General features: G+C 29.4%; 1 protein-coding gene across 1 annotated transcript in view; it reads right to left on the bottom strand.

The window, feature by feature from the left end:
- Window positions 1–1,500: 1,500 nt before the first annotated feature.
- The window catches only part of LOC123658241 (prominin-2), a 33,703-nt gene continuing 14,222 nt past the window's right edge, over window positions 1,501–20,981 (bottom strand). Inside the window, exons 5-18 of the mRNA XM_045593682.1 lie at window positions 18,677–18,772; window positions 17,906–18,108; window positions 17,245–17,380; window positions 15,706–15,876; window positions 15,153–15,252; window positions 14,635–14,716; window positions 13,851–14,014; window positions 11,351–11,572; window positions 10,908–11,023; window positions 9,846–10,036; window positions 8,084–8,242; window positions 3,740–3,873; window positions 3,166–3,225; window positions 1,501–1,597 (exon numbers count right to left, since the gene is read on the bottom strand). Coding sequence (XP_045449638.1) covers window positions 1,564–1,597; window positions 3,166–3,225; window positions 3,740–3,873; window positions 8,084–8,242; window positions 9,846–10,036; window positions 10,908–11,023; window positions 11,351–11,572; window positions 13,851–14,014; window positions 14,635–14,716; window positions 15,153–15,252; window positions 15,706–15,876; window positions 17,245–17,380; window positions 17,906–18,108; window positions 18,677–18,772 — 1,868 coding nt within the window. The 3' untranslated portion in view covers window positions 1,501–1,563. The remainder of the gene's footprint in view (window positions 1,598–3,165; window positions 3,226–3,739; window positions 3,874–8,083; window positions 8,243–9,845; window positions 10,037–10,907; window positions 11,024–11,350; window positions 11,573–13,850; window positions 14,015–14,634; window positions 14,717–15,152; window positions 15,253–15,705; window positions 15,877–17,244; window positions 17,381–17,905; window positions 18,109–18,676; window positions 18,773–20,981) is intronic.

Raw genomic sequence — 20,981 nt, 5'->3', positions numbered from 1 at the left:
CTGAAACAATAAATAAGCTAAAAATATTTATTTTGTTGACTTTATATTATAAACAAGAACAAAACAAAACTAAACGAAGGTTATTTAACAAAGTTTTAATTTACAGGATTGTATCAAGTACACATCCTTTTTTAACCACGGCAGCGAACGGTCGTTTTTACGTATAGCTTACACTAGTTTAAAATATATATCTAAAACTAAACACCGTTTTATAACTACATATCAAGATTAATATGAGTCTCTGTAAGTAAAAACATTTACTTATTTATGTAAGTACCTTATAATGCTCTACATATATTTATACGTAAACAAGTAAAACAATATAAAACTTAACATTTAATTGCCTTTAAATTTAAATAACAGTAAAATTAGTAGCATACAAATAAATTATAAATATAATTTAATTATAAAACAAACATAAAGCCATGTTTTAATTCAATCAGCAGATATATAACGGTTCTACATTTAGGATAATAGCAATTTATTATTCATTTTATAAATTTTAATTAATTTTAAAAAGAGCACTACCTAATAAAATAACTTTGGAACTTTTCTGCCTTAAAATATTATAAATTATTTTTTTACAATCTCGGATATTTAAAAATAGAATTATTAATCATGAGATCGACTTTGTAATTATTTGAAATTAAATTACAGCCTGAATTTTTTAAAATTTAATAATATTTTTTTTATTGAATGAATTATATATATTGTTAAAGACCATTAAGTTTTTAGGACACCTGAAATGAGTTTTTTGGTTTGATTTTCAATTATCATCGTGATTTTAGGTGATCATTGCGTCACCGTACCATAAATGTGCTTTACAGGGTCGTGTCGCTTCATGGCACTGTATAGTGTCTTAGCAATATGACCAAAAGCTTTAATACGTTAATTCAAAAAGTTATTAGAAATAAGAATTTTAATTTGTATGATTTTATTTTTGTGTTACCCACACATTAGAAAATTCTAAACATTTTTTTAATATAGTATCAAAAATCGACCGTTCCAGCGGCGATCGAACCTGAATTTTCGACTGACCGTGTCGGTGCTCTAGCCAATTAAGCTATAGAACGTTGTACTCGCTAGATCGAAATTTTTGAAACACTCATTAAGTAAAGAACTCACTATAGACGGCGCCACGGTCGCTTAGACCGAATATAAAATCATCATATCAAAAATTTAACACGGTCAGTCGGAAATGCAGGTTCGATCCCTGCTAGAACGGTCGATTTTTAATATTATATTAAAAAAAAAAGAATTTTGTTTACTTTGATATACATCTCAAGATACCTAGAGTTTTTGGCGTTTATAATTACAAGTCATTTTATTCGCACAAAAAAGATACGTGTCTATTTACCAATGTTTTTTTTGAATCATGAATAAAACGGTAAAAACAGTAATATGACGGTATTTCTAAAAACAAGTTACATCAGCATAAATACGTTATGCTAATAGTAACAATCTATAGGGTACACTTTTGTGCTGGAAGGCAACACTCGATTCATCGTAACGAATTTATTAAAATTCAAATCTGATCCACTTTCCATATAAGTAAATGTATGATCACCAGCTGTCGTTTCTAGGTGGCGGTGGAGGCCTGGAAAATGAATTGCTTAACGTTAGCTCTACATTCTATCCTTAATAAGTAAGTGCGTTTGATGAAGATTGATGATAGGTGTTGTGTACATACAATATTATATGCATTTGAGGTGCACCTTGCACTTAAGGTGGTGCAATGGGTTTTAGTAAAACGTTTTGAAATTCATCTCCAGTAATTGAAATTTTGATAGACTATTATGTAAAACATAATATAAATATTCTATTTATTTTGTCATGCAGATATAAGTTTTTTATTTATTAATTTGAAAAATAATTGCCTAAATTAATTAAACAAATGACAGACATACTAAGTGAAGTATTTATGTTTCAATAATAAATAGATACATAAAATATTAAATAAATAGATAATGTAAAGAAAATATAAGATAATATCCATAAAAAATTAAGAAAACGGTAGAGACGTCATGCAACAATATACAAATTTCGGAAACTTATACTAAACAAAATTTAGTGTTACTGTGTGTAAAAAAAAATACTTATGTGAATATATAATATACTGTATAATTTTATAGATAGTAATTATAATAGTTTTAACTAATATATGTGATCTGTTGAACTTAAAGTAATAGTAAAAAATGCCAAAAAATAATATTTTAAATTTTGAACAATAAAACAATCAGGAAAGGTATATTGATAAAAACATAATATTTCATAGACCTCGTATTACATATTACAAATACAAGCTAAATCACATCTTTATTTTTAAGCTACTGTATTAGTAATTAATTTTATAATAGTAACATTTGCATACAAAAAAAAAAAAAAACTGTCATCTGTATTAATATTACAGACAAATATCTATTATATATGTATGATACACATTTCTGAAATATTTTAATATATATAATAATTAATATATATTATGATGTCTTACTACAATTTATATTATGAAAGTGTATATAAAGTTTTTGATATTGACCACAGCATAATCGGATTAGTTTACAGAGGTTTACCGCATGAAAGCACATATTTCCTGGCTCATGTGCACTCGTAATTTTAGACGAAAACTGACATTCTTTCATAAGATTTTAAGTTCTATATTAGCCTTAAAGTGTTTTTTCTTTATAAATGATACATAGCGGAAATCTACAATTATAAGAAGTGGAATAAACTATAGCAACTAATCACTATCCTATCCTATCATCTATCCTCTATTTATAAAAAATCTTCTTTATTTATTAGGATAATTAATATTTTACAGCATTTTTAACGTTATAGTTTATAAATTCTCGATCACTAACGCTATGATTTATTTGTAAAACGGAACAGTTAAGTACAGTTAAGGACAGACCGATAAGGTTACCAATATTTGCTTTTTTTAATTAAAGGTTACCTACAAAAACTTAAGTGAATCTGTGACTGCGATAGTGCTGAAATATTAACCTTACACTTAAATTATTATTAGTTAAATTAGCCGACAAGGAATTTCTTAGATATACCATTTTACATAATTATATTAATCACAATTTCTAATATTTATTTAAAGCAAATAAATTTATTTATTTTAATAATTTTAAGCGGTATACTTATATTTTTTGTGCTAACCCCGGGGTGTTCCAGTTGGTGTCGTCACAAGGCGCTGTTGCAGGCGTTCCCGGTTCCTGCCTATTTTAAAGAGATTAGTCGCATTTTAAACAATAAAAATGTGGCCTGAGCATTGTATTTCATTAAAGCTTGTGTCTTTAATTGTCTTTGAAAGATCAGGTCAGCGAGTAGTCTAACTATTAAATTTTAATACGTTTTTTGTTGGCTTAATATATTTCATACAGCTTGCTACGGAACTTTAATTTTTAATAAATTTGATTAGCCCGTTGGCACAGTCTGTTCTGAGGGATGGTTCCAGTTGTGGGTTCGATTCCCGCCTGAATCTGGGTGTAATATTTGTATTTATTTACTTATATAAGTTTTATTTCGATATATCTCTATCAAAAAAATATAACTATAACAGTCGGCTGTTACCTATAAGACAAGCATTAAGTTGCTTACCGTAAAAACAGGCGACCGTGTAAGTATGTTATAAGATATACTAATTTAGTTTATTTGTAATAAATTTTAATCGATACTTTTAATATAATATCTATTGTATAAAGAAAAGTAAAAACTAGTTATAATCACTAACACCAAGTTTTCCAGCGCTAACGTTTCCAGCGTCTTCAACTTTTTACTGTAAGTTCTCCACAATTTGACACACAGCGGAGTGAAAATTGTAAACCAGATGAACCCTAGGAAGAATCCGCAGACCCACCAGCCGTGCTGAAACAAATAAAACTGTTGGTTATTTTTTTTAAATAATAATAAAACCAACCTACGCTATTTCTATAAAGTATTAAAATATTACCTATATTTTTATATTTTGAAACTTTTGAGGCTAATTTTGTTATTTACATATCTGAGTTTAAAAGTGACTTTATTAAAATAAAGTTATGTTATACTTCATTGTCTAAGATTGGCAACAAGAAACTTATTAAGGAAACTACAGTTTCACTAACTCCAGGCGAAGGACACTCTGATTTTTTACTGGTTTATCAACAGACGCGCCCTGAATCGATCTATACATATACTCGTAGTATCTGCTATCAGGGGATCTATGCTTTAAAAATATCAGTATGCTGTTAAAATTATATTAAAAAAATTAGTTCTGGAGCATACTTAGATTGTGATTTTTGAGTTAATAAAATAAATTTTAATGTTAAACTACTTATTTGATCTTGATACATGAAAATTATGTATCTCCACTATGTGATTACTATTATTTAAGCTTGCCAAGAAAAAATAGACCAGGTTTCACAATGAGAATTCATTCATTTATTTATTTTACTAGGCAATCTAACAGCGTTATGATACAATATTATGTTACAACTAGCTGACCCGGCGAACTTCGTATCGCCTAACACAAACTTTATCGTATGGTATTAAAGTTCAAATTGACTTTTAAGTATTATCACAAATCTTTTGTATGGGAGTATAGAAAAGTGTTGTTTTTAGACTTTTTCAGGAAATTTAATTTTTTTTTTTTTTTAGAATTTTTCTCTCCGTAAGAACCATCCTCGTACTTCAAGGAACATTTTAAAAAAAGAATTAGCGAAATCGGTCCAACCGTTCTCGAGTTTTGCGCTTAGCAACACATTTTGCGATTCATTTTTATATATAAGAAGATATAAAGTATGAATATGGCCAAAATAGGATCACACTGATATGAACAAATTAATGATTATGAAATAACTAGGTATTATAAATATATAAGTAGGCATTGCGCTTTGAATTGACGCTTGTCAAAAGTTGGAAGGACCTTTTCGCTCGATAAATGCACCATGACACTGTATCCAAAATACAAATTACATAAACTAAACTGAACAAAGAAGATTAATCACGCCTCATTTCAATTAGGGGTGGATTTTTTTTCAATGGATATGCGATCCTTTTTAGTATATCTGAAATCCATCCGTTTTCCAATAAAAAGGTCCATTAACATCGGTTCACAATGGTAAGGAATTGTGTTTTAAATCGGTAGGACACAGGTTCTCGTCATTTTTTAATTATATTAATTTAAAATAAGATATTAAGATCTATTGAACATTTTTAGATAGTTCTAATTCTAATAAGTATTTCTTGCCTTGATAGAAACTAATTCCACTAATTGATTTAATAAAAGACGTTATATTTATTTATTAATTTGTTTTCTTTTAAAATTAACGAAATGAGCCAAGTATTCTAAACAAAATATATACATTTACACTGCATATAATATATAACAATTTGTATATATATAAATTAAATTATAAATTTAAATATTGACGACGCTTAGGGGCAGTGCAGCGGTGGTAGGAGTCTGACATAACCCTCTGGCACCCCCGCGCTAGAGAGTATCCATGAAGGATTTTCCCCACGTAAAAAAAATAAAAAAGAGTGCAGCGGTCACAATACTGGCTATTGTGCTGGCGATCATGGGTTCGATCCCAGCTTACGACAGACATTTGTATTGGTCATATAGATATTTGTCGTGGTCTGGGTGTTTGTGCTTGTGTATTGTGTATGTTTCATAGTGTATTCTACAATTGGATTATCAATGTGTTATTATTATTATTATTAATATAAACGCTGTTATTGCGTGTATAAAATAAAATTGTACCGGTTTTTAAATAATACAGCCAAATTTTGCAATAATTCAATGAATAAATATAATAGGAGATCCGAACTAGTGACGATCTTCACCCATTTGCTTAATGGATGAAAATTATTTTATATTTATTTTAGTATACGAGTATTAGAAAAATAATCGCGAAAAAGTTGACTAAAAATCCAGCCCGGCTATAATTAATTCGAAATTGAAAAATTTACTATTTTTAAAAATGTACCTACATAATTAAACAATAAAGTTAATACCTACTGACAATATGAAACCTATAGAAAATGCTAACGTTGGGTTTTCTATTATTTTCCTGGCATAGTTACTTGGTGGTAAGTATATACTGGTATATTTGATATATATTGTTCTAGTTACTTCACGCACAGATCTAAAATAATTAGAAATACGATGACATAAGGTGCTTGCTAAAAGTCAGGTTTGAATGGCAGCTGCCGAATATAATATAGCCTGGCCAGGAATTTTTCAGCCAACTCTTTCGCGATTTGTCTTTAACATATATAGATAAATAATTTTCATTCACGTCATTTTCATTCATTTCAAGCAGATGGGTCAAGGTTCGTATCTTAGACTAATAGGTAATTATGTCATAACAATGTGCCATTATAAAAATCCAATATGAATGTACTAAATTGCATTTGTGTTAAAGTTTATATGAAGTAATTATATTATGTACATTAAAATATTTATGTTCGAAAATTCATAGTTTAACTGGTTTATATCGTTTCTCTTTAGTATAGGAAATTCAATAATATATTTATACCACGTAAGCCTAAAAAGTTTACAGCAAAAGTAGAATTATTTGCAACAACTCGCATGATACATATGTGTTTTGAATGTCGTTACAGAAGTAGTCAAAGAAATGTCTCATTAAACTTACTATAGACAAATGCACTAGTGTACTTTAAGAAAAGTTAGCGAACAAGTCGATTTGGGTGTGCATATCACTGAAAAACTCAAATGGGAGCCACCACATTGCAACTAGAAACAAAAAGGCCATTAGCTTTATTTGATTTATAAATAAACTTAACTAAATAAAAACGAATGAAATGAAAAAAGAAAATCAACGCATAATGCCTCGAAATGTGTTGCTGTGAAAAGTTAATGTCTATAATATTTTGTTTAGGGATTGCAATCCGGTAAAACGGATCCGGTGATACGGCAGATCTGGTACCAAAATACATTTACCGGATCCGGTGAATTCATATTTTGAGAAAATAACCGCTTTGAATCGAGAACGTGGTTCTTGTGTATATGAGTCATTGATACTGATATAAAATACTTGATCGACAGTTTTAGGATTTAAAGGAGCTGTAAATACTTGAAACAACATTAATGTTACTTATTTTGTGATCTTAAACATTATTTTATCGGAAAAACTACGTGTGAAGATTAAATAACTCCATAGTAACAGAAATATTCAAACTAGAGACGTCATGTAGTTACATAAATAAAAATATATCCGTTACCGTCACGAAAATAATTGGATATATGAAATAAAACCCCATTCAAAAAGTTTCTGATAGAGGAGGAATTCAAATAATACATGTAGTGATATGTCTTTATATATTTTCGGTAAAGCAATGTAAGACACCCGCATCCTTTATTGTCATAACGTCAGTCAGTTTAGCAACGAAATAAATGTGGGATTCATCGCAATTTCAGATAGAGTACTCAGATTATGTAACAGTAACTAATAAAATTATTAAAACTACTCATCGTAGTATTCAATGATAAAAGTCAAATCATGACGAACCTTTAATTTACTTTTGTAGTTTTTTGAGTATCTATGGGGTAGCTCTAATAGATGCCGGTTTTTTTTCTTCGTCGGAACTTTTAACTTGGTAAATAATTTGTTTCAAAATTAAGATATTCATTGTACTTTCTTTTCATATTAATCATATAAATCATTCGCAACTGTTTTTTTACACATCATTAAAGGTCTATATTAGAATAAAAATCCGAGTGGATCCCGACCGGAATAAACAAGATATTGCATTGCGATTCTTAATAGCGTTGTCGTGTACAATATTATATAATAAACAGAATTTTTATAACTACCTATCTATATTAGAAACTTGTTACCTACTTACATTAGAAGAATATTCATACACACATTCAAGGTTATGTCATATTTGAGACGGGTTTGTTATAAGAATGTAACAATTGTTAATATAATTAAGCTTTTAAAGAATGTGTATGAAAAAATCATGCTTGTGTCGGGTCATGATTTCTCTTGGATATTTTAGGGATTGGTAACTGTACACGGCTATATAGTAAAATTTTTATCTAGGGTTTTTAGTAAAAATAAAATCTTACCAAAGCTGAAACGTATTTCGTGCATAATAATGTCCGAAGTGCCGCAAACACAGCAAAAAGAGGTCCGCAGCGGGCCGCTTCTTCGTTCACTGCGGTCAAAGCGTGCGTACGCCAGCCAGATGTATGTGCTATTAACCGCGATATGAATATTGATAATTTCTGTAACCATAGTAACATTAAATTATTTAAAAAGTAAATAGATTAAGATTTAATAAATATTTGAAATTTTATTTATACTAGTGGTCGCCTAGTGTTCAAAATTCGTTTGTAATTAATTTAAATTATAAGTTTGAACATTATTAGTCTTCTCGTGTCGCGGTGTTTGTAGTTAAACTCCTCCGAAATGGCTTGACCAATTCTCATGAAATTTTGTGTGCATATCGGGTAGGTCTGAGAATCGAACAACATTTATTTTTCATCCCCCTAAATGTTAAGAGTAGTCCAGTCCACCCCTAAACTTTTTTTTTAATTTTTAGATAATTTATTTTTTTTTTATTTTATGATTTGGCGTTGAAAAATACATACAGCCCTAAATTTTCACCCTTCTATCAACAACCCCTATTTTTAAATAGCGTTTAGCGGCAAGACAACGTTTGCTGAGTCAGTTAGTACTTCTATAATCACAGATTTTGTCAAGGCTACGCTTTTAATTTTACTATTTTTTTTCAAACAAAATATAAGAAATTAAAATAAAAGAACCAAAAAATGATTAAAATAAAGAATACCTTTTTAAATCTAAATCTATTATCTATTTGACCACAGACTTCAACAAAAGCAAAAAGTATATATGCCAAATACATGGTAATTTTATATGCATAAAAATAAAATAGCATTCTAGCACTCCTTCTTTATATGTATGTATATAAACTATAAAGGTGCTAAATTTCGTAAAATGGGGTAGAAAGTTTTTGCTTTACGTATCAATATGTAGATAGAATACTTTATTAGGTTTGATTTTTATTCAAACATTGAAATGTATGATTTAAAACAAGAAAGATATAAATAAATAAAAACAATTCTTTTTTTATAATTTACTTCTCCTAAAAGTAAATCTCATCACTTCAGCCTAATATAGTCCACTGCTGGACATAGGCATCCACAAGATCGCGCCAAAAATGGAGTGTACTCATGTGTTTTGTCCATAGTCACCACGCTGGGCAGGCGTGTTGGTGACCAAAAAGTAACTCTACCTTAAAAGTAAATCTACCTTTACTTTAAATATGTAAAATAGCCATTACATAAGCACAATAAGCGAGAAGTGTAAAAGCAAGCAATATTAATTATAATTTAGATTTATGGGCTATATTACGTACTAGGAAAACTGAAATTAAAAGTCATAGCAGTGATTATTAACGAGCTTCACGTAGTACCCTAATTGCTTTGTATGTTCTCTGTATATTTGTGCCTTGGACGTGACTGAATACAGTACCAAAACGTTTAATTAAAACATCCCTAATGCAATACAGAATTACAACGTTATTATTATGATTCGAGTGATATAGTCGCTATTTTGAAAAGGCTGTTTGTTCGCTGGTCTTCGATATGGACGGTCATGGTTGCTGCGTCGTACATACATACATCTGTCATCGTCGTTCATAAATCATAATGTATAGATAACGGAGTAACGCTTTTAAAGATATTTTTAGTTACATAAACTTATGTAAAAAAAAAACTCGTGTTTGAAACTAACAATATATTAGGGGCAATCATTACCTGTGTGTAGAATTATAAATTTTTATTTAGATACTAAATGTTATCTGACCTTCTGAGCGATGACGTCTCCTTGGTTATCTATGTAAAATTGAGCTGTATGGATATGACTGAGAGAAATATTCAATTTCCGTCTGAACGGCATCATCTGCAGCTCGAGTTCCGTCAGTTTGAAGACCAATTCGGTTCTCATCTGCTCTAACGGCTTTATGCTTGATAGATGAAATCTTTGTATCCTTGTTGCTACAAATATTTAGGCACATAGTAATTAGTATTTTGAGCTTTTTGTCAAATTAGTTTCGAATAGCCATTTTATATAGATTATCAGTATTCATGACCTGCTCTTTTAAAACAACAACTTTATTTTTACTTGTTGACAAAAAATATATTTACTTAATTAAAAATATCTAGTTTTTTTTTACGTATAAGTAATTTAAAAGTCAAGAGAAGAATATACAAGTCGACCTTTAGAAAGCTCGATTTAGATTGGAGTGAAAACGGGAAGTTCTTATAAAGACGGAGGCGTAATTTCAAGTCAGTCCTTAAAACTAAGAGCCTCTTTATTGAAGGAACCGGCTATACTGTAAGGAAATTTTAACCTAACCTAATTTTTATGTACAATTTTAGAAGGCGACTCTTACAGTTATAGTATACTTGATTTTTATATTATAATTATTACTAGCATCCCGCCCGGCTTCGCGCGGGTATTTAACAAAACTTTTAAAATAATTTTTCCCCTAATTATTTCATAAATATAATATAGCCTATGTCACACGCGGATAATGTAGCATACCAGCAGTGAAGAAATTTTTTCTAATCGATTCAGTAGTTTCCGAGCCTATTCAATGCAAAAATACAAACAAATCTTTCCTCTGTGTAATATACATTACTTTTGTATATATTGTATGTATTTGTAAATGTTTAAAGAATATTAAATTTATTTCGTTTTCGGATTTCAAGAAAAGCATAGTGAGAAAAAAAATTAAAATTCAAAACCGCCAAACTGTAATAGAATAGTTGATATCGCTTCAATGTTACAAGAACTATTTGTCTTTATAGGAGTAAGGCGATGCTAAATAGTTTATTTTCTTGAAATCAAAATTCTAAAACTTACCTAACGTTTCTAACCGTCCTGCTGTATTTAAATCTGCTACTTGCGCAGCAACATTTTCTAGTTGATCTACGAAGGATGGCAAATCCTTACCCACTATTGGTCCATTAAATTCCAATCTATAAAATTGAAAATCTAATTATATTTTAAAAGTTAATAATATAATGTCGTAATTATATTGGAAAATTTCATTTGTTCACGTACATACGAGTATAATTAATTACAATTTTTTGGATGTGCTAATATTAGGACTGATAAGACTGATATAAAATTCATTTTACGTTATGCTACGAGTCTTAGGAACGATATTCATAAAGACAAGGTAAAATTACAAGGGCCGGTAAGAACATATTAACAAATCAACATACACAACAATATAAAAATAATAACATAATCATATTTTGTTGTAAAATTTATTTCAATTTATTAATAAAAGTGACTTTTACCTATATTTTGTCAAGTTGACATCAGAGATAAGGAGAATTCGATTCAGCAATTTATTGAAATTGTCCGAAATTGTCTTGAGAAAGCCAACATCGATAGTCGTTGATAATCTCTTCAAATCATCTTGTAGCTCATCCCATTCGAAGTACGACGTCTCCTTATTCACATCAAACAATGTATCTAATTGAAACACTGTGTAAGCCGGCTCGTTTTTTTCACATTCTCTAAATTATTAAATATAAATAATTTATAACTTAAAAAGCAAAGTATTATTTTATGCGCTAGTATTTTTAGGTAAAAAGCCTTTATCAAGTTTTATGTCACTTATTATTAATTATATTTTACGTTCAAAAATAGGATTATATTAAATTTTGATGATGTTACAAGCTTGGATAATCAATAAAACTATCCGATACTCAGATAATTATCGCTAACCTAAGTACTCCTATTGTCAGTTCATACAATACAACTACTATACAACGCCTATACATTCTTAGTCTATGATAACCAATATCTATAGTGCTCTATGATAAACGCTATCTCAACTTAATGTAATAAAAAGCATCGTAACTGTATAGGTGTAATTAATTCAGAAGAAAATGCAGGTAATGTGTTTGTTCTATAGCAATAAAATCAGAATAATTAGTACTTTAATTAAATTTAAAAATTTCTATTTTATTATTTATCAGTATATAGATTTCTAGATTATAAAGTAAGTATAACATTGAGCTATATATATTATTGATTTTGTAATTGATATAATTTGTTTTGTAAAAAAACAAGGCATCTATATGTAACGGATAAGTCACTGAAAGAGATCTATAAATCGAAGCTGCACCAGATTTTAAGCCTTTTGTTGCGCCGGATTGCAGAGGTTACATTTTTAACCATCTCACAGCGAAGTAGGGAAGATGACATTAAAGAGACACGTATTGAAAGGGACAGTTCGAATTACCCACAAAATAAAAACAATTTCGAATCAACGCCATATTTGTTGTATAGCTGCACCGATGCATATCCTTTCACTCCCAACTTCATGCTTTTATAAATTCAAAGATAGCTGTGCTGAGGACGCAACTGTTTTTGTACTTAAAAGTAAGTTTTTGTTTTTTTTTTTCTGTAACTAGATAGGCAAACAAGAATACGGCTCATCTGATGATAAGCATACCGTAGCTTATAGACATCTGCAATACCAGAAGTACCGCGAGCGTGTTGCCGAACCCATCCCCAGTTTCCCCCAGGAGCTCACCTTACTCACCAACAGGAACATAACACAGTTTGAAAACAGTATAACTTGGCTGTGATCTTCTGTAAGGTCGAGGTACTTCCCCAGTTGGGCTGCTCTAGATTTTGAGCAGGAAATTTCCTACTGTGCCCTAACTCAGTAACCACTGTAAAGTTTTCTTTCCAATGTTATAAGTTGTTATCTTTTTGATTAGCATTTATTGTAATCGACTATATTCATACACATACTGGAACATTTGAGAACCGAGTTTTGAATTTAGGTACAATATTTATGAAAGGGACGTGAGGAATGATTATGTATGGGACATACTAAATATTTGACACTTTAAAAACTTATTTTAGAAACTGATTTTAAGCTTTTAATACATCTATGTATCTTATATAATTATACTAAAAAATATATTTGAAAATTCCTATCGATGAACACAAAAATAAGAAGGCATAAAAATGATAAAACAACAGCAACAGTTAAAATAACTACCTGAAGTCCCTTTCACATGTGATAATTAAAACATAAACTTACTGATATACTAATTATTCACTAAATATTAAGATGTAATTTCGTTTATAAAATGTAATCTTGTGTGATTCATGATGTCCTTAAAAATTTATGCATATTTTTCTTTCAATACGGCATATTTACGAAAGGCGCAAATCATATTTTTTTGAAAGCTTAAATAATTATAATAAAATTAATAAAGACAAATGAAAATATTGTTTTTTATCAGCTCATCACAGATCAACAGATATTTTATTACAAGGTCCTGAATATTAAAAAAAGTGTCGTGTTTATTTTCTTTGGCATGTAGAACGAAGATGTCCCTTTCAGATGACCTCTAGCCTATACAATAATCTCCTAATATTTTGGCGGATATATTCCCTACTATGAGTAACGATCGTTATCAGGTGTATATGATAACAACTGGGACCGACGGCTTAACGTACTCTCCGAGGCACGGTCCGATACGGATCCGTACGGAAATCCGTAAACGGATGGTTTTTTTGCAACTTTTCGGATTTGCCAGCAAAGCCTAGGGTTTATCCGTATCCGAAATTTACAAAACTTAATAAAAACCGTATATATTATATTGCATATATGTTAAGAGTATGTTCATAGTAATAAACATCAAAACATTTCCTTTTTAAAATACTGTATTTTTCTGGAATTATTTTATACTACGTTAGTAAAAGCTTTTTGCTGTCGCAATAATTTACTTTAGATTATGAATGTATTTACCTCAGGAAAAGTAACGTTACCTTAAAACATCTTTGACAGACACTTCGATGGTTATATTGTTTAAGTCTTCGAAGAGAACATCGAAAACGCCTTCGTTATTTGAAAAAAAAGGCGATGGTCTGTCTAAAAGCTTTGACAAAGTGTTGTATTGTTGGGAATCCCATAGAATTTGACATGCGTATACCTAAAATTTTAAACAAAAATAATTAAAATTATATAATTAATATCATTTCGTCATTTTATCTTATTATAAATTTTGAATTGCTGCAATTGTTTAAAGCCTCAATCCTGTTATAAATGACAGAGCTATAAGTATTAAATTCGAAATAAAAACACTATCTCTTAGGCGCCAAACAATATTTAATCCCAACCGAGTTCTTCTTGTGGTTTATTTGTAAAATTATGTCATTTGTGTTATAATATTGTTATACTCGTATAATGATATAACGTATCATAAAAACATAAAAACTCTTTTGGGTTTTAATCGACTTAAAAAAGGAGGTTCTCAATTCGACCGTATTTTTTATGTGTGGTATCTCATAACTTTATTCAATTTATTTGGGACGAAAACAGTCTTACAATATATTTTAATTTACAAATTACTTAGCAAGTTCCTTATTTATTTGGTGTACCGATTTTGATTAAAAGTTTAATTTAATTGAAGTTAAATAAATAGTCAAAGGCTGGTGCTTCTCGTATGATCTAATCTGAGAAGTTTATTTTGAGGTATTCCTAATTATGTATATTTGTTCCAAAAATATGTAACATTAAGTTTTTTGTAAATGTAAATAAATCATTAGATACCTCAGCATGTCCCGCGATCAGAAATATAGCAGATATCAAACTCCACAAGATGATTGAAAAGATGCAAATGCAGAATGAAGACCTAAAATATGTTATAAGAGTGAATTACGCAAACAAATGAATTACATTATTGTTAATACAGGTGTAATATGTTTTTAAATGAAATGAAATTTAAATATACCGTTTAATATTTTTTTTTTCTTCTTTAGAGTATTTTCTGGCTAGGACTATATAGTTTTTACCTTTTACCTTTATTTAAAAAGTTTAATTAATTGCGAAGACAATTTCAATTGATACCAAGTTTCTTTATAAAACGCCTGTAGTTTTTTAATTCACATAATGCTTCAGAAATAAACATAAAACAAGTCAGGCGTTTACCACTACACATGTGTACCATTTTATTCGTTTATTTTATTTTATCGGCTTCTCAAAAACCGCAAATTCGCAATAATGATAGTATCTGAATATGTTGGTAGCTTTCAAATTTTTTGCTGTTATATATGAAACATAATACTTACACTTGTAATGTTCTTTTTGCATGGATCTTTGCATTTCCACATCCACAAAACATTGCAAATAATACCAGTATCATCACTAAACCAAGACATACATTGCACACTGTAAATTCAAATTAAGTTATTTGAAACGTTAAAATAACTAATTTACATGTCAGTTAAACAACATTGTTATCGTACCAGAACAATTACGCTTCTATCAAATGCCAAAATTGTAGTGTGATATTTACATGTTAAGACAAGTATTCCTTTTTTTATTTAAGTAGAGTAATATCAAGATTTGACTGAATGTTTAACTTGGTCGCTAACTACGTTACTACTAAATAAAATAGAAAAGTACCGAAACATAAACTTTAACATGTGAAATACCTCATTAGGTATAATATGCTACGTTATTATATTTAGACTACTAAAAAATGTTTAAATATTATTAAATGTATTTTTAAACAATATTTTCAAGCCAATTAAATTTTAATTCAAGCCTAGATCTTCAAGTTATTTTTAAATTTAAAATTATTTTTTACATAAATATAATAGTTTGTAATATAGGCCTTACCTAATAAAGTTACCCATCTCCATAGCTCATATTTATGGACTCGATCTAATCCTACGTCAAACTTTCTCGCAAGACTGTGCAGCGCTGAGGTTAGATGACGTACTATATCGCTCAAAACTCGTGCCGAATTATGAACAATTTGTCTACGATTTTCTATATCATGAAGAATATCTGCGCAAAGAGTTTTAGTAATCTAAAATAAATTTTAAAAATAATGACCGTAATCTTAAACACATTCTTACACTCTTATTGACCATGGTAAGGCTGTTTGTATCACAAAAATGAATTAAGGGTTTAAGGCAACTTCAACAGTATTACGCACAACTTGTGTGTGATTCAACAGTTATTTACGTAATTAAAAGTCATTTACGAAAATATTTTTTGAGTTGAACATTTTTCACGTTTAATAGGTGCTACAATTATTTGATAAATGATAGTTGTACTCGTAAATTACTTTACAGCTATAACTTTTTTTGCCTAAATTCTAGAAAAATGATCCTAACCTAATGTTCCTTAAATAAACGATACTGACATAATTATACCTAGATATAGATATAATTATAGATATATTTAATTTTTCATATTACTTAACTATTTACATAGTTTACCTAATTTTTATCACAAGTTTTAGGTTTAAAGGGATATTCTAAATACACAAGATTCACGAAAAATGTACTGAAAAATAAATGTGAAATTAAATACAATCGCATTTAAATCACAAAGCACGAAAAATAGCGTTGAATACGTGTGTGTGTGTGATTGATTACTGTCAAAGGGGTAAAACTTGACAAATGTCGATATTCACGAATTTTTTAACACTATTACATATATCACATCGTACAAAAATAATTTCCATAACTATAGCAGATAGATGAACGTGAGTTACACCAAAACATAGTTATTTTGTTATGATAATCTCCATAATCAGATGTCACTAACCACATATACCTATATTCATACTTATATATATTGATAATATTCCATGATTTAACATAGGTACCTTCTTTTTAATTAAATGGCTCATTCATAATAAACTAGTAATACCCGTGCGAATATTTCGCACTAAATAAGTATAATAATTATCACCTTACGAAATTACAAAAAAGTATTTACACGTGAGTTGTTTTGAAATTGAACAAAAAATTTACCGACCGTCAATCATGTTGACGTTATTTCAAAATTAAAACCGTCATATATATAATTTTGTAATTAATTACTTTACAAACAAAGCAATAACAAATTTTATAGTTGTTGTCACCAGTAGAGCAAGCAGTTATCTATAAAATGATTTATAATTTATGTGGAATAATTGTGAGACTTTTTCTAAAAATTAGCTTAGCGTATTAATATAAATTATACTTATTTTAGCAACTTATTGTGTACTAGGAGTTTTTCGTGTGTAATTCTCTTCTTGCTGACAGTTGTATCAAATGAATATGTTAAAAAAAATGTGTTAAATAAATATATATTGAAAGAAATAACTAACATATTCGAGTAATTACAGTAAGTAGTAAATATTAGAAGTAAAAATAAATTTACCAGCTCTGACAATTTCCGTTTGCATGTAAATAGCAGTAGGTAGAGTACGGAACTCTTTTCTCGCTGTAGATATGGCCTGAGTTAGATTTATGACACATAAATCTTTTAACTCTAGGAGCTGATGCTCTTGAAGTATCTGTTAAGTAAAACATAATTAACAACAATTTTCTAAACGATTTCACAAAAAACAAGGATTTTTTCAATTTGACTATTTTTTATATGTACCTCATAACCTTTTACTGAATATACCGTTTTTGATCATTATTTACAAAATTTTTGATTTTCAGAAGTTTTTGTATGTGGTCCTATTTACCTATCCAATTTATAAGTACTTTTTGAGCTATCCGTAATATAGCATGCTTAGGATTATTTTGTTTGACTACCTACGTTACATTACTTGTCGATGTCACCACAATTATTAAATTTAAAATAGAATGAGAGGTATTTGAAACATTTACTTAAATTTTTTTGCCTCAGTTACTCAAATCGAATTTAAATAGATTACAAATTATTACAATTTTCTGGACATAGATAATGAAAGCAATAAATAGTTAGTCGATGTTAAGCGATTATTGCCCATAATAAGCCATTGTTTCTCCTTAAGAACCATTTACGTTCTTATAAGTTGTTTCAAAAACAACAATGCAATTGTTGTACTTACGGAGTCAAATTTCATCATAATGTGCAAGGAGTTCGTATTTAGAGTATCACATAGAGGAGCGTCCTTTTCGATACAATTTTTCTTCAAATTATCCAACTGTTGTGCTAAATCTCTAATTTTGTCTGTCGCTGCGATTGCTAGAAGACCAGCCTTGTGACAGATATCGCGCAACGACGACACTTTTGTGGATAAATCCTCGCTTTCTGAGAAAAAAAAGCTTGCATTATACATACAATTAGATGTATGATTAATACTTTTAAATAAAAATAAATATATTTCTACGAGTACTTTGCTCTTAAAATATTTTCGCTAATGCGTAGCTAAACTACCAATAAATTATAAACTTATAACTTGACTAGCTCGTAGGCATAGTATGCAGTGGTCTTTCATCTTTCAGATCCAGGTTCAGGATCAGGGTTGTGTGCATAATTTCCCTCTTGAGTTAACGTCTAACATACATATATTCACTTATATATGTATTATTTATATGTATAATTATCGAGAAAAAGAGGTCAACGATGATATTTTAAAATCGAACGATTCATTGATATTTTTTATTTTATTTATTACTTATATATGTATCTAGCGGCTATAAAAATACAATACACATTATATCTTCAAAAATTTTTAAGTGTCTATTTAGGTTTAAGATGAAGGATTGGTGCTGTTTAAGTACGAAATCTTAAAGTACTATGTGTGTTTTATAGTTTGGCATTTCATATGATATAAATATAATATATTGATATATATGATGTCGTCACAACCATGTACCTGTTATAATATCTGCCAAAGAATCAAGAACTAGGTCAATGCCGCTTTCCGAAGCTATTGCTTGCTGTATTGGTTGCCCAAGAAGTGTTTCTGCATCTAAAAACGAGTTAAGCCTTCATAATTACACTAACGCGGACTAGTTTATTTTTGTAGAATCCATCCTAATATTCTTATCGAAAATTTATAAGGCTCAATGTACTCAGCATAAATATTTTAATGTCGATTTATATAGTAATTATATAGGCGTTATTGATCAAAAATTGGATAGTCAGTTACTTCGTGAAATTATATAATATTTAGAATTCGTATTTTCATTTGAACTTCGTATATGTTAATAGGCGATGGTCCATTTAAAGACTCGCTAATTTATATATACACATACAAAATGCATTGCATATATATACAGTAATATTCATTATTTTAAAAATAATGTAAGGGATAATATCTATAAATTAATTTTCATATATATAAATAAATTAATTTTCATATGGTAAACCAAACTGCTTTAAACAATCCTCTTCACTAAGATAGCAGACTTTGATGGTATGATTATACACCATTTTATATTTAAGAAACACGTAATAAATTCAATTGATTGAGAAGTTTCAGAGTTCGTCAATTATAGACAAATTGTTCTCTTTGTCATAACAAAATTGACGTCGTTAAAAATACCAGTACCCATTCTATCGGGAGCGTTAGCTCGTGATGGGTAGTTAATCGCTCGTAATTAATCCTTAACAAATGATTCTAAAGGGACCGACGCGTAAACCGTTCTATAAAATTTGTACTTTGTTGTGCAAAATTCTCTCAGTGATTACACTGGTTTTTGTCGTTTTGATAACACAAATATTTGTAGGATTTTATTGCTATAACGAGTAACAGTCACCCATAAGGGATAATGTAACCTGCCATCAGCGATCTGAGCGTTTTTCCCGGAAACTTAAGATTTGGCCTTGCCATTACGAATAGGGATCGCGTTTTACTGAAAATGGCTCGTTACTAGAAAAAGGATGTGTTTTTAAATATTTGTGTATACATTTTTTAAATAATATTATAGACCTATTTAGGTGATATAAGAGACAGTTTTGTAAATAAGGATATTTACATTAATATTCAAAACTACAGGAAAAATGATGAAAGAGTTTCATAATAATGATTTTTCCAAACTCGATACATAATTATTGAGAAACCAGTGCGGTGTTTCACTGTTTGGTACAACGATTGCATGTAGATAGAGGTCATTGACCTCATATGTCATATTATGTTACTACTTCATTACTAACTTAATTCATAACTTAACAATTTCCTATTTACATACCTGTTTGAACAATAACCAATTCTACAAATGACTTTGAAACATATTTAAATATATCTAAAATTATATCTATTGTAATTGATTCTGATATGTTAAAAATAAATATTAATATTTATCACGATTTAAATCTTATATGGTATAAAAATCTGACATTGAGACGATGATGAATATGGAAGTATAGTTTCCGCATCGAAAGTATCTGCAGAAATACTTGATTTTCGAGGCATAGTATTTGTTTTGTTTTTCACATGGACTTTAGAGACGCGTTTGTGTACAAGATTCTTATTTTGTTAAATAAATAAAGGCTTCATATTCAATGGCTCAAGTAGAGTAAGAATTTTAAGTTGCTGGTGCGAAAAACCCAGACCACTATAAAAGTATTCCTATACTTAGACATAGATTCCCAATCTTTTTTGGACTACCGTACCTTTTACAAGAAAACAGAATTCCAATACATAATAGTTAATTAAACTTATTTTATATAAGGCTTTATGTACTCAGCATAATCTATTATCTATGAATAATCACAAATCAAAAATAATTCTCTCTCTCTCTCTCTCTCTCTCTGTGTGGGTGTGTGTGTGTTTGTGTGTGTAGGTGTGTAATCGCAGAAACAGCCGCCTACGTAATCCTGGAATGTGGAGGGAGTGGCCGCACACCGGGCTACCATCCTTAAGGAAATAAGGACGCTCTGAGAAGCCTGTGAACGCCCCAGAAGGATTCTGAACTTCTGGAAGGAGCTGGGCTGGCTAGCCCTCTTTTCACGCATAACGGACCATCTTTATCTAAATGCAGAAAACCGAGCTCACAACAATACAATACAATACAATGTGTGTAATCGTGCTACTCATGGTCGTGGCTGAGTGTCGAAAGTATTCATTATTTAAAAATACTAAAACATGTTATAATAAAAACATTTGATTCAGACAAAGACCATACAAAGTGATGTGAACAAAATTGTAATTTAACCAACAAATGCAAGACAATACA

The sequence above is a fragment of the Melitaea cinxia genome, chromosome 12 (genome assembly GCF_905220565.1).
Source record: "Melitaea cinxia chromosome 12, ilMelCinx1.1, whole genome shotgun sequence".
NCBI lineage: Eukaryota > Metazoa > Arthropoda > Insecta > Lepidoptera > Nymphalidae > Melitaea > Melitaea cinxia.
The sequence above is the reverse complement of the archived record's forward strand: the minus strand, read 5'-3'. Positions and strand labels throughout refer to the sequence as shown.